This window comes from Asterias amurensis, chromosome 11 (assembly GCF_032118995.1).
Source record: "Asterias amurensis chromosome 11, ASM3211899v1".
Lineage (NCBI taxonomy): Eukaryota > Metazoa > Echinodermata > Asteroidea > Forcipulatida > Asteriidae > Asterias > Asterias amurensis.
Genome location: NC_092658.1, coordinates 11,207,019 through 11,219,167, shown reverse-complemented (window position 1 = coordinate 11,219,167; position 12,149 = coordinate 11,207,019). Strand labels below are relative to the sequence as shown.

At 38.7% G+C, this 12,149-nt stretch overlaps 1 protein-coding gene across 1 annotated transcript in view; it reads right to left on the bottom strand.

Moving 5' to 3' along the window:
* Positions 1-7: 7 nt before the first annotated feature.
* The window catches only part of LOC139943985 (meiosis inhibitor protein 1-like), a 29,691-nt gene continuing 17,549 nt past the window's right edge, over positions 8-12,149 (bottom strand). Inside the window, exons 17-31 of the mRNA XM_071940908.1 lie at positions 11,517-11,670; positions 10,569-10,720; positions 10,292-10,416; positions 9,834-9,959; positions 7,992-8,175; positions 7,483-7,581; positions 6,886-6,996; positions 6,138-6,286; positions 5,000-5,075; positions 4,093-4,268; positions 3,534-3,615; positions 3,015-3,124; positions 1,815-1,946; positions 1,387-1,505; positions 8-1,051 (exon numbers count right to left, since the gene is read on the bottom strand). Coding sequence (XP_071797009.1) covers positions 919-1,051; positions 1,387-1,505; positions 1,815-1,946; positions 3,015-3,124; positions 3,534-3,615; positions 4,093-4,268; positions 5,000-5,075; positions 6,138-6,286; positions 6,886-6,996; positions 7,483-7,581; positions 7,992-8,175; positions 9,834-9,959; positions 10,292-10,416; positions 10,569-10,720; positions 11,517-11,670 — 1,928 coding nt within the window. The 3' untranslated portion in view covers positions 8-918. The remainder of the gene's footprint in view (positions 1,052-1,386; positions 1,506-1,814; positions 1,947-3,014; positions 3,125-3,533; positions 3,616-4,092; positions 4,269-4,999; positions 5,076-6,137; positions 6,287-6,885; positions 6,997-7,482; positions 7,582-7,991; positions 8,176-9,833; positions 9,960-10,291; positions 10,417-10,568; positions 10,721-11,516; positions 11,671-12,149) is intronic.

Here is a 12,149-nt window from a genome sequence, read left to right as displayed (position 1 = left end):
TCGACGTTTACAGTAGCAGGGAATTCCACGCTTATGTCAAGCATATTTCATGGGGTAGTAAGGAATTTTTGCTTGTGCATACCCCACCCCACTACGTATTCTTCACTTACACAGTTAGCGCAGAATTTCAGAATGTTTGTTTCCTGCAGGACTTGGACAAGCACTGTGTGTATACTTATGGGAAGGTATTGCATTCTGCTCTACCAGCTTTACGGACTGTGAAGGGGGTAACCCTGTTTCAGCCCCAGGAGTAGGTGGCTCCTAGTGGATGATACCCATGCCTACATCCTTACGGACTGTGAAGGGGGTAACCCTGTTTCAGCCCCAGGAGTAGGCGGCTCCTAGTGGATGATACCCATGCCTACATCCTTACGGACTGTGAAGGGGTAACCCTGTTTCAGCCCCAGGAGTAGGTGGCTCCTAGTGGATGATACCCATGCCTACATCCTTACGGACTGTGAAGGGGTAACCCTGTTTCAGCCCCAGGAGTAGGTGGCTCCTAGTGGATGATACCCATGCCTACATCCTTACGGACTGTGAAGGGGGTAACCCTGTTTCAGCCCGAGGAGTATAGGTGGCTCCTAGTGGATGATACCCTTGCCTACATCCTTACAGACTGTGAAGGGGTAACCCTGTTTCAGGTGGAAACATGCCCCTGGTAGCAGTTGATTTGGGTTGATAGCCGAAATCTCTGCAGTGTAGCCCAAACCTTGAAGTGACCTTCCGACCTTGTGATGTAAGGCAATCTATCATAAACAAATTGTTTTTTTTAAAGCGCTTCATTAGAACCATTACATGTATATACAACAAATTGTTACAACTGATTCCTAAACTGGCTGACGTAATAACTGCATGACACATCGGAATAGGGTCAATGTGGAAGACAAAACTGCAAAGGGTTAAAGTGTGACTGTTTCATCACTGGCCAATCTCTGGGTACTTGGTGAACTGTTTGAGGAGGTCTCTTGCCAGCCCCCTAGCTTGCTCCAGTGTGGTTATTGTTGAGGTAGAGATGGTGCTTGGATGCTGTATAATCGCACCACTCAAATGACTGAAGGAAAAGGGTTAAGGATAATGACAGTCTCAATCGAAAGTTATTTTTGTCACGCCACAATCAAACGTTTGAAAGGTGATCTGGGTTCTTTTATGACCACTACTAATATCCTAGTTCACAGGACGTAACATATACACCTTACCATCTGAAGGACAAAGCAGTTGTGGTAAAACATTTTGTTCATGGGCACAAGTGCCCTGACCGAGTCTTGAACCCACACTCTGCTGATCAGAAACGCCAGAGCTTTGAGTATGGTGCTCCCGCTCGGCCAAGACAGGTCGATAATTACTTGGGTCAACTAGTTTGGAGGTTTTGAGCGTGATAAAGGATACAGGATGTCATTGTACCGGATGGTTGAGTTGGTTGCTGTCAGGTCCACTACACGCTGTAGGAATGTATGTAGTCCTTGTGCACCCTTGATGGAGAGCTTTATATGTGGCTGGCTCATAACCTGCAAGATATAACAATGGAAGCTTACAAAGGCACCATCAAGTATTACTACACAAAACGCAAAGGATAAAGAATCTGGGCCCAACTTTATAGAGCTAGCTGCTTAAAGGCAATGGACACTATTTGTAATTACTCAAAATAATTACTAGCATAAAACCTTACTTGGTTACGAGTAAAGGGGAGAGGTTGATAATATTGTGAGAAACGGCTCCCTCTGAAGTGACATAGTTTTCAAGAAAGAAGTTTTGTTTAACGAATTGTTTTGAACAGCGCACTCGGTTCATCTTCATGAGAGAGAATTTGGGCATACCTGTTGAATCAGTGAGATTGCCTCAAATACAACGTCGGTAGAGAATACTACATCCATAGACTTGAGGTAGTCTGCCACACTGTCTAGATGCTGAACACTCACCGCGTTCCCTCTATTCCCATGCTGAAGATACTGTTACAAAAAGAGAAATAATAATGGTAATAATAATAATAATATTAATAATAGTAATAATAATATTTGCGATTTATATAGCGCCTAAGCTAAATAATTCAATCTTAGTTCTTGATAATTAGTGACTAAATGCTGTACTTCGTTTTGAACAGGCTGGCTCAGTGGTTTCTTTCCCTGCCTTTAACCTCTGTGGACCTCAGTTCGAATCCCCCCGGTTCAAATTTCCATGCTGAAGATACTGTAACAATTGGAGAAATAATGCAATCTTAACGCTTGATTAATGGTGACTAAATTGATGCTGTATTTTGTTTGGGTTGGCTCAGTGGTTTATTTCCCTGCCTTTCACCTCTGTGGACCTCAGTTTGAATCCCCCCAGTTTGTATTGTATTGTATTGTAATTCCCATGCTGAAGATACTGTAACAATTAGAGAAATAATGCAATCTTAACGCTTGATTAATGGTGACTAGATCAATGCAGTATTTTGTTTGGGTTGGCTCAGTGGTTTTTTTCCCTGCCTTTCACCTCTGTGGACCTCGGTTCAAATCCCCCGGTTTGAATTCCCATGCTGAAGATACTGTAACAATTAGAGAAATAATGCAGTCTTAACGCTTGATTAATGGTGACTAGATCAATGCTGTATTTTGTTTGGGTTGGCTCAGTGGTTTTTTTCCCTGCCTTTCACCTCTGTGGACCTCAGTTCAAATCCCCCCGGTTCAAATTCCCATGCTGAAGATACTATTACAAAAAGATAAATAATGCAATCTTAATTCTTGATAACGGTGACCAGATGCTGTTTTTTTTTTACAGGCTGGCTTAGTGGTTACTTTCCCTGCCTTTCACTGTTGTGGATCCTGGTTAGAATCCCCCATGTTCAAATTCCCATGCTGAAGATACTGTTACAATTAGAGAAATAATGCAATTTATTTCTTGATTAAGGGTGACTAGGTACCCATTTATACCTGGGTGATGAGAAGCAGCAATTATTGTTACATTTTTTTCCCCAAAACACAGGTGTGAATGCAAATTTTGTCCTGGACGTTATTTTGTGTAAAATAGAAAATGTTTACCATTGTAATAAGCTGAAAGACATAGTCTGGTATCCTGCCATCTTCTATACTAGAATCAATACAACATCTCATGAGCTGGTGGTTCCATGGCTGACTCAACACATGGTGACCTATAACAGGACAAAAACAGATTGCTTTTTATTTGTAAGGCATATAAATTAACACCAAAAAGCACTGATGTTTCAAGTCATGTTTTGTGGTATCTTTCTGTCTTCCCACTGCTTGGATCCCGGTTCAAATTTCACCTCAGACCAAAGTCTTGTTGTATGTTTCCTTTTGCCAACAATTACTTTGGAGACTACTCTTGATCAATAACCCCCAATTACCAGTAGTTCTAAGATATACAACAACAATCTATAAAATTTGTACAAATGGCAATATCGTCCTGAGTAGACGTTTGTTTAAATGACAAAATCTGGCTCTTTGTATTTGAGACAAAGCTTGTGTGTTTTACAAACACCTTCTTGTGTGTTGGGGCCAGTTACAAACTTATAGAGAATATTAAATGCATTTAATTACCCAGTACTTGATTCTTGTCCATAAGATAGGTAACCAGACTTCTCATACATGTTACTGCTGCTTGGCCGAGTGAGGGATCACCCTGAAATGAAGAGATGAACCACAGATAAAAGTTCTGGGCTTAATATCTTAAAAGACTGAGAATCATTTTAAGATTGGTTGTTAATCCACTGTCCACAAATAACCCAAAGCTTTATAATGGCAAGTTAAACGTCTGTCCACAACTGAGCCACAGTGTAAGGCCTTGGTTGGCCTTTTATACATGTAGTTGTAGTTCAGTGATTTTTAGAATATTTTGTACTGTTTTTTTTAATGCCCTTTCTTGACCTAATATTTTTCCTGCCTTTTCTGGGATTTGGAGACATACCCCTTTTGGCAACTTTTTTGCTATGCTGGCCATCGCACTGTTGTTTAACTTAAGTTTAAAAAAAAATATTTTGAGTGTGTACACTTATATTTTGTGAATATTTTCCCGAAATAAAAATTGTCATTAAATGACTGTCACAAATATGCTAAGCCTTAAAATGACAAATTGAACGACTGTTTTTGTTCTCCTTACAATTGCAATAGTGTTTTGTAGCAAGGTGTAGATCATTCTGACATCCTTTGATTTGATTCCAAGACCCACATCCTCGTCGTTCAGGAGAGTTCTTGGTTTGGAATGCTCGACTAACATCAGCACCGGTGATTCAAACTTGCTGGTAAAAATGGCCGTCCACAGGTGCAACGCACACACTGATAAGGAAATCAACGCCCAGTGGTGTATTAGAAATAATTGGAGCTCAATTTAACAACAAATTAACTGAGACTTGAAAACTGTGACTTTTGTATTACTGTCCTAGTGCTCTACCAACTCAGCTGTCTTGCCCTATGATGGCGGTCTCCCTATTTTGTTTTACAATCTCTATTTGGTTGTATACTTGAAACTTATTCCAGTCTTTGTAAAATAAGCAGTAAGCTCGGTAAGATTCAAACCCACGACATTGTGATTGCTAGTCCTACAGTCTAACCACTGGTCATGTCAGAGAAAAGTACAACTGTATGAAATTTATAACAAGATTTGAAAAGGGTTGCAGTAATAGCACTTGAAACCAGAGTAGACCACATCTTTTCAAACAGATGACACTTTCCTACTAACGCAGGGATCATTTTGTTAAAGTTTCTAAAGAAATAATTGTAATAAAAAAGAGCCGGCCTAAAGTTCTAGCCACAAGGTGCCATCCTTACAATGGCTCTCAGCTCAGCTCATAACAACTTGTCATCGTAGAGCTCTTACTTGGGTCTTCAACTCATTGGTTGGGTTGACATCTTGGCATCTTTCCTTGCTTCCAACCTCTAGGACCCCCACTTTGTGGATTGAGTTTTCACTCCCTTTCTAATTTCTTGGTTTTTCTGAGAGTTCTTTGATTCACAACCAGAATTAATTAATTAATAAATAATAAAACAAAAACTGAAACTCCCTGTACCTTTTCTTGGGAGGTGTTTGTTACTCTTTAGCATTTCCAATACAGCATTGAGATCCAACATCATGGTGTGTGGGACCTGTAATACGTTAAAGGCAGTGGACACTATTGGTAATTGTCAAAGACTAGCCTTCACAGTTGGTGTATCTCAACATATGCATAAAATAACAAACCTGTGAAAATTTGAGCTCAATCGGTCATCGAACTTGGGAGATAATAATGAAAGAAAAAAACACCCTTGTAACACGAAGTTGTGTGTGTTTAGATGGTTGATTTTGAGACCTCAAGTTCTAAACTTGAGGTCTTGAAATCAAATTCATTGTAAATTACTTCTTTCTCGACAACTATGGCACTTCAGAGGGAGCCGTTTCTCACAGTGTTTTATACCATCAGCCTCTCCCCATTACTCGTCACCAAGAAAGGTTTTATGTTAATAATTATTTCGAGTAATTACCAATAGTGTCCACTGCCTTTAAATGACATGAAATCAAATATTTTTTCTTTGATGCAAGAAGTAAGTGCTACCATTTCCCAAATCGGGTATCTCCCCTCTGCCTACGTAGTGTACCTACATTTTGACAGTTCAAGCCTTCAACTCTTAGATATAGTCTTGATTGGTGAGGCATGTTTTTGGTAACATAGTCGCCGATATCATTAACACAAATTAATGAAGAAGAGATATATGTAAATGTATCTTGCCAAATTATAGTTTTCTTAAACTTTTAACTTTGATCCTTTTTTGAATAAAGAAGTATTTAATTCACTACAACTTTCACTAAAACTGACCTTTTCATAGCCATTACTAAAACCAAGTTTTGATTGGTGAGGTATGTTTTGTTAACATAGTCGCCGATATCCTAACACAATTTAAAGAAGAAGAGATATGTATCTTGCCAAGTTATAAAACTGGTAAATTATAGTTTTCTTAAACTTTTAACTTTGATCCTTTTTTAAATAAAAAAGTGTTTAATTTACTATAATTTTCACTATGACTGACTTTTCAGAGTCATTACCAAAACATATACACTGACCCTTTTAACTTATACAGGGAAAAATAACTCCTTTTAAAAAACTGATGATTACTTATTTTTAAAATTGAAACTTCAAACAAAATTCTAATTAGTTTGAGCATTTATAATACCTTGATGTTAAACTTGGTCTGATAGATGATAATGTGAGCGATAATACTTAGGCAGGAGCAGTGAAGATCGATGGACGGGGTGGGTTGAGTAGATAGCATCATCTCAAGATACTTCAGGGTGGGGATGTTAGATAGTAGTATGGCGGCAACTGATGGAAGTTAATAAGAGGAAAAATGTTACCATCAATTGGGGGCACTACCAACTTATGACTTGCATTTCACTCTATACATTTTTTTCTTGATGGTAGCAATAATTAGCCCTAAGATAGCAATTACATTACACAGGATTTTGAAAGTGTAAAAATTATGTTTCCCCTCAAAATGGCCTAAAAATACACAGAAAATCAAAAGAAGAATGCAATTTTTGATTCACAATGTCATTCATGTGCCCATGGGAAAGAAGAATACTGTTTTATTTGTGCACAAATTTGTTATTGACGACACCAAATGCGATTATGGCACATCACCCCAATCTATGCCACACCTTCTACGAGTCCCAGCCCTTGATGAGCAGTGCTGCCTTGAATACCAGATGGCAGCAAACGAGAAGGCTGTGAGATGAGCCCAATCCTGGCCAAACATTTGCAGAGTAGAAGATGGACTTGAAAAAAGAAAATATTTTGTAATGGCCTCGAGTATCAACCCTAGCAGAGTCTTTTTCAAAGCCATACCGTTTTATTAGTGTACAACTTCACCATCTCCAAAGATCTTTGATGGTGATTTTGAGGATGCAAAGGATCGTATTTACCTCTACTCTCTCCATGAGGTGCAGTCTGGATGAGCAGACAAGTCAGATAGTTGAGACTAGCTTGGCGGACATCTTGGCTGCTCACTGGGCTTTTACTCAGTTGATTGGTTACTGCAGCCATATAAAGATATAATATACACTTCAGGACTTTAAGTCTCAAGTAACACGCCACAACTTGCCCAATAACTGGATGTTGTAACAAAGTATTTGTAGTTTCAGAAAGTTTAAACAAAAGTTTACTGTTTGGTATTAAACCACAAGGAAATCTGACTGTAAAAGTTTAGTTTTATTACTTGACATTAAATATACATCCCCTTAAGGTGATCCCCTGGCTGCCCTGGCTGCCTGTTCCCAGGTTTTATCGTAAACTTGGGTGTGATTCCCTGTACACAACAGTTAATGGTTGTATGGCTTCTGACTGGCACCCCAAACAATAATTGACAAAATAAGGAGACCGCCAACATAGGGCTAGATAGCTCAGTTGGCAGAGTGCCGGCATGTTAATCAGAAAGTCAATGGTTCAAGTCCTGCTCCAGTCAATTTTTCTTTATTCAACCCCAAACAAAAGTTCAATTTCAAAGTTGTTCTGATTGTTACCGTGATACATGAGCTTGACATCAGCTGCACTCAGTTCATTTTGAGGTCGCCTGATCCGCACTGTGCACATCAAGTGCAACAAGGCAACAATGTGTACATCTGCAATCACAAACACAAATATTCTAACAATCTAACATCAGAAACTTGGAAGCAAAAACAAAAACTTGCTGAATGCTATCCATAGTGTAAAGCCACTGTTCTTGTGACTTTTTCCTCAAACAAAAAAACAGGATTGGTAAGAATAAAAATGACATCATTGTTTAATATTAGTTTGTAAGCTTACAGATTATGATGTTCAAGAAGTAACTGTGTCTGCATGAAAGCCAAGAACTTACTAAGAAAAACAAAAAAACTTGATTAAGAAAAATAAAAACATTAAGAAGTAAAAAATCAAATACAGTTAAATTGCTCTCTCAAAAAAACAAAAACCTTTAACACAAAACCGTCATAAAATAAAGTTGATATGAATCCATGAACTAATTGAATTGTTATAAAAATTAATTGAATACCTGTAGGGAGTTCAGTCTCAGAAAGAAACAGCCTCTGTACAACATCAGGAAGTCTCCTTCTTAAAACCATCATTATCATCTCAGAAGGGTCGTCATCATTAGAGAGGGGATCAGCACAGAAGACGCTCTCTAGTAATGATAGAGACTTACTGACGAGTGGGTTACTACCACTACTCATGATGTCCTGTTGGAATGAGTAGTTAGGAGTCATTGAGTGTTTGACTTGAGTCACGTCATTGATAGGGCCTTACTGATGAGTGAGTTACTACCACTACTCATGATGTCCTGTTGGAATGAGTAGTTAGGAGTCATTGAGTGTCTGACGTGAGTCAAGTCATTGATAGGGCCTTACTGATGAGTGAGTTACTACCACTACTCATGATGTCCTGTTGGAATGAGTAGTTAGGAGTCTATGAGTGTTTGACTTGAGTCACGTCATTGATGGGGCCTTACTGACGAGACTACCACTACTCATGGTGTCCTGTTTGAATGAGTAGTTAGGAATCATTGAGTGTTTGACTTGAGTCATGTCATTGATAGGGCCTTACTGACGAGACTACCACTACTCATGAAGTCCTGATGGAATGAGTAGTTAGGAGTCATTGAGTGTTTGACGTGAGTCAAGTCATTGATAGGGCCTTACTGATGAGTGAGTTACTACCACTACTCATGATGTCCTGTTGGAATGAGTAGTTAGGAGTCATTGAGTGTCTGACTTGAGTCACGTCATTGATAGGGCCTTACTGACGAGTGGGTTACTACCACTACTCATGATGTCCTGTTGGAATGAGTAGTAAGGGTTCATTAATAGAGACTTTTTTTAGTCAAAGTAATTAAGTTGGGATGCTCTTGAGTTATGATAGTGACATGTTGATAAGTTGTTTGCAACTACTCCTCATGACACCATGTAACACAAGTTATTAGTAATGGAGTGTTTAATTTGAGTCAAGCCGTCAACAGGGACTTACTGAAGATATGTTATCCTGTTTGAACGATTAGCTAGATCGTCTTAGAGGATGCATTAAAAGTGTGCTTTTAAAGTCACCTGGAAGTGGTATTTTGTCAAATAAAAGCTTTTGTCACTAAAATATGTGTTTTGATGAGTGGAATATGAATAAACAATTAACTAAGGTTTAAAAAAATTAGTTTCCATGTTATTTACAAATTTGAACACAAGCCCGACCCGAGAGGGCGCTGCTTGTGACGTCAATCGAGGCGCGATATTTGAAGAGAAGTGCTGCACAGTGCTGAAAAAGACGTCGGACCGGACGACAGGCACTATTGCTCTTGTGAGTCTGGCCAGCCATGCAGACTGACCCCATCTTTAGTTGTTTTGTTGCATCCAGCAGCAATACAAATGCAAGAAAACAACTTTTTTGAAACGTACAAACTCAATGACTTGGACTTGCATGTACTTTGCACATTGACGTCACAAAAGGGGTAGGCGGAGTCAACCCCCCAAAAAACTTTAACTATTTTTTAAACATATAAATCGTGACAAACAATTACTAAAAAAATTGTGTTATTGTTACTAAACATATACTCTTATGTTTGAAAAGAAGAAAAAAAAATTATTTCCAGGTAACTTTAAGAGGATAGAATTATTACTCTATCTTCTGGTGAATTTTCTCTAAAAGTTAAGAGCAATATAAAAAGAGAATTTGTCACTGCCTGCTTGTGCAAGCTCTTAATACAAGATTGAATACTGCGAAAATAGAACACTAAGCTGTTGCAAAACTGCTTACCAACCAAAAGGACCTTCGGTACAAAATGCAATAATGGACTGACGTTTCGATAGCAGAGTCTTCCTCGAAGGGCAAAAGGTTGAATAGAGGTACATACCAGTAGAGTTTCACAGCACTGTGGAGTCTGCCTCAGTAGTTGAGATATAGTAGTCCTCTCAGTACACTGTCTGGTTGTTGCTTCTGGGTCATCATCAGTCACGCTACTCAACAACCATTGCTCCAGCTGTAACAAACACACTAACTTTTGTAACTTTTATCACTTGAAAACTGAATTAAAATTACCCAGTCAGTTCCCTAATGGTATTATTTAACTTGAAATGTGTTTTGATCGAATGGCTTAGTGCATTGGACTAAAGTTCTGGTGGCTTATTAGTCAACCAAATCCACATGGTGCCCCTGGCAGGATTCGAACAGGGGTCCTAGAGGTGAAAGGCGAGGACAGATACCACTACGCCAAACTAACCGCCTGGCTATGTTATTATTGAAGGCGAGGACAGATACCACTACGCTAAACTAACCGCCTGGCTGTGTTATTATTATTTACAAATTACTTACAACTTTTCGTGCAATTTGGATGTTACAGTTGACTGAGCCAAAGCACCATTCCAGAATGCATGGATGATGGGTGTAGATACTGTGTAGATCTTCACTCTGTAGGACTTTCAATAAACACTGCGTCCCTACAAAAAATACAGAGGATCAATTATTTTTACCCAGTCAGTCGCCCTTGTGGCCTATAACTTGTTATTGATAAATAAACCTGTAAAAACCGGCGATGAAAACCGGCGTAATTATCTCAAATTGTTTGAGGCTAAGACGATGAGTAGCATACCTGGGTGCGTAGAATGCTCCTCCCCGTTGCCATGGCAACATGCGAAGAGGAAGAGAATATGCTTGAGAGATGGCTTTGGTAACTGCTGCAGGTTGGGATGGTTAGACAGGAATGCAATCAGTGCTTTATTCAGAGTTGTCTCCGGGACCAACCTGTCATGAGAAGAGTGAAATGAAGTGCAGAGAAGGTTAACACCAAGTATGATAAAGGATCGACAGCGCTGACCAGATAGTGGTAGACAGTGTCCTTTCTTTTGTGATCAACTACAGACATGAAACAACAAGCCTATAATCATTTCGGCCTAGTGCGAGTCAGAAGAAAACAGTGAAAAGTGTCATCATCGGTTTTGTAAATTGATGTTGTTTGTTTTAAGGCTGGGCCTGTAGCTTTATATTTGTTTTGCTTTGTTGTTTCTGTTTATGGTTATTCAACTTTTGAGGTTGAACAAATAATAATATAAGACAAAAATACACAAATTTCAGCATTAATTTTGGCTGTAACAACTGAAATCAGCTGTTATTTTTTTCAAAAAAGATTTTACACAGTTTTCTCAAATATAAATTCATTTCAGAGGGAAATGTTTCACACAAAAAAATGGTTTGAGTATGACTTCACATTCAGTAAGCTTTTAGACTAAAATTTAACAATGATATTTTTGAAAATATAGAGATGTAGCCTACTGGCCATTGCATTGGTACATGTAGTCAGAATACTGCAAGCTCTCAGAGTCCAATACAGAATAATAACTGCAGAATAATACCTACCTGTCATTATGTAGAAAGGCAAAGTAGAATAATGCAAGGACAGCCTGCTGCTTCCCATCTAGGTTCTTGCCCTTATCTTAACCCATCATGGCACTAGTCTACTTGTCATTGTATTGGTACATATAGTCAGAATACTTCAAGATCTCATACAGTCCCATACAGAATACTACAGAATAATACCTACCTGTCATTATGTAGAAAGGCAAAGTAGAATAATGCAAGGACAGCCTGCTGCTTCCCATCTAGGTTCTTCCCCTGATCTAAACCCATCATGGCACTAGACCCAATGCTAACACACGCTAACTCATACAGTAGATTCAACATCTCACCAGCACTTCCTGAAACCAAATAGTATAGGCAAAGTAAACCTTTAGTCTTTGGAAATGTTTGATTGTTTTGATTGTATATATGTAGATATACACAATAAAACTAACCTGTGGAAATTTCATTTCAAGAGGTGGTAGTTTTTTTGAGATATCACCGTAAACCTGAAGCTGTTATGTCCACGCAGGAAGAAAAATCCGTAATTGGAATGCACACAATCTGAGAATTGTTTCATGCAGCAACATGTTTCAGATTTTAATCTTTTTGAATCCCTTTCTTTACAACCACATTCCGTAAAACAGATTTGTTTCTCAAAATGCTATTCATTATCAAGAGCTGCAGTGCAACTTACCAAGTAGGTTTTTAAGGTCATTAACTTTTGGAGTAATTATACTGTCCCTTTAAAGATAATTTGGGTTTGAACAAAGAATAATTTACTTTCAGAACCTGAAATCAGTTTAGGCGCAATCGACAGAGAGTTTCTACGGTGGTT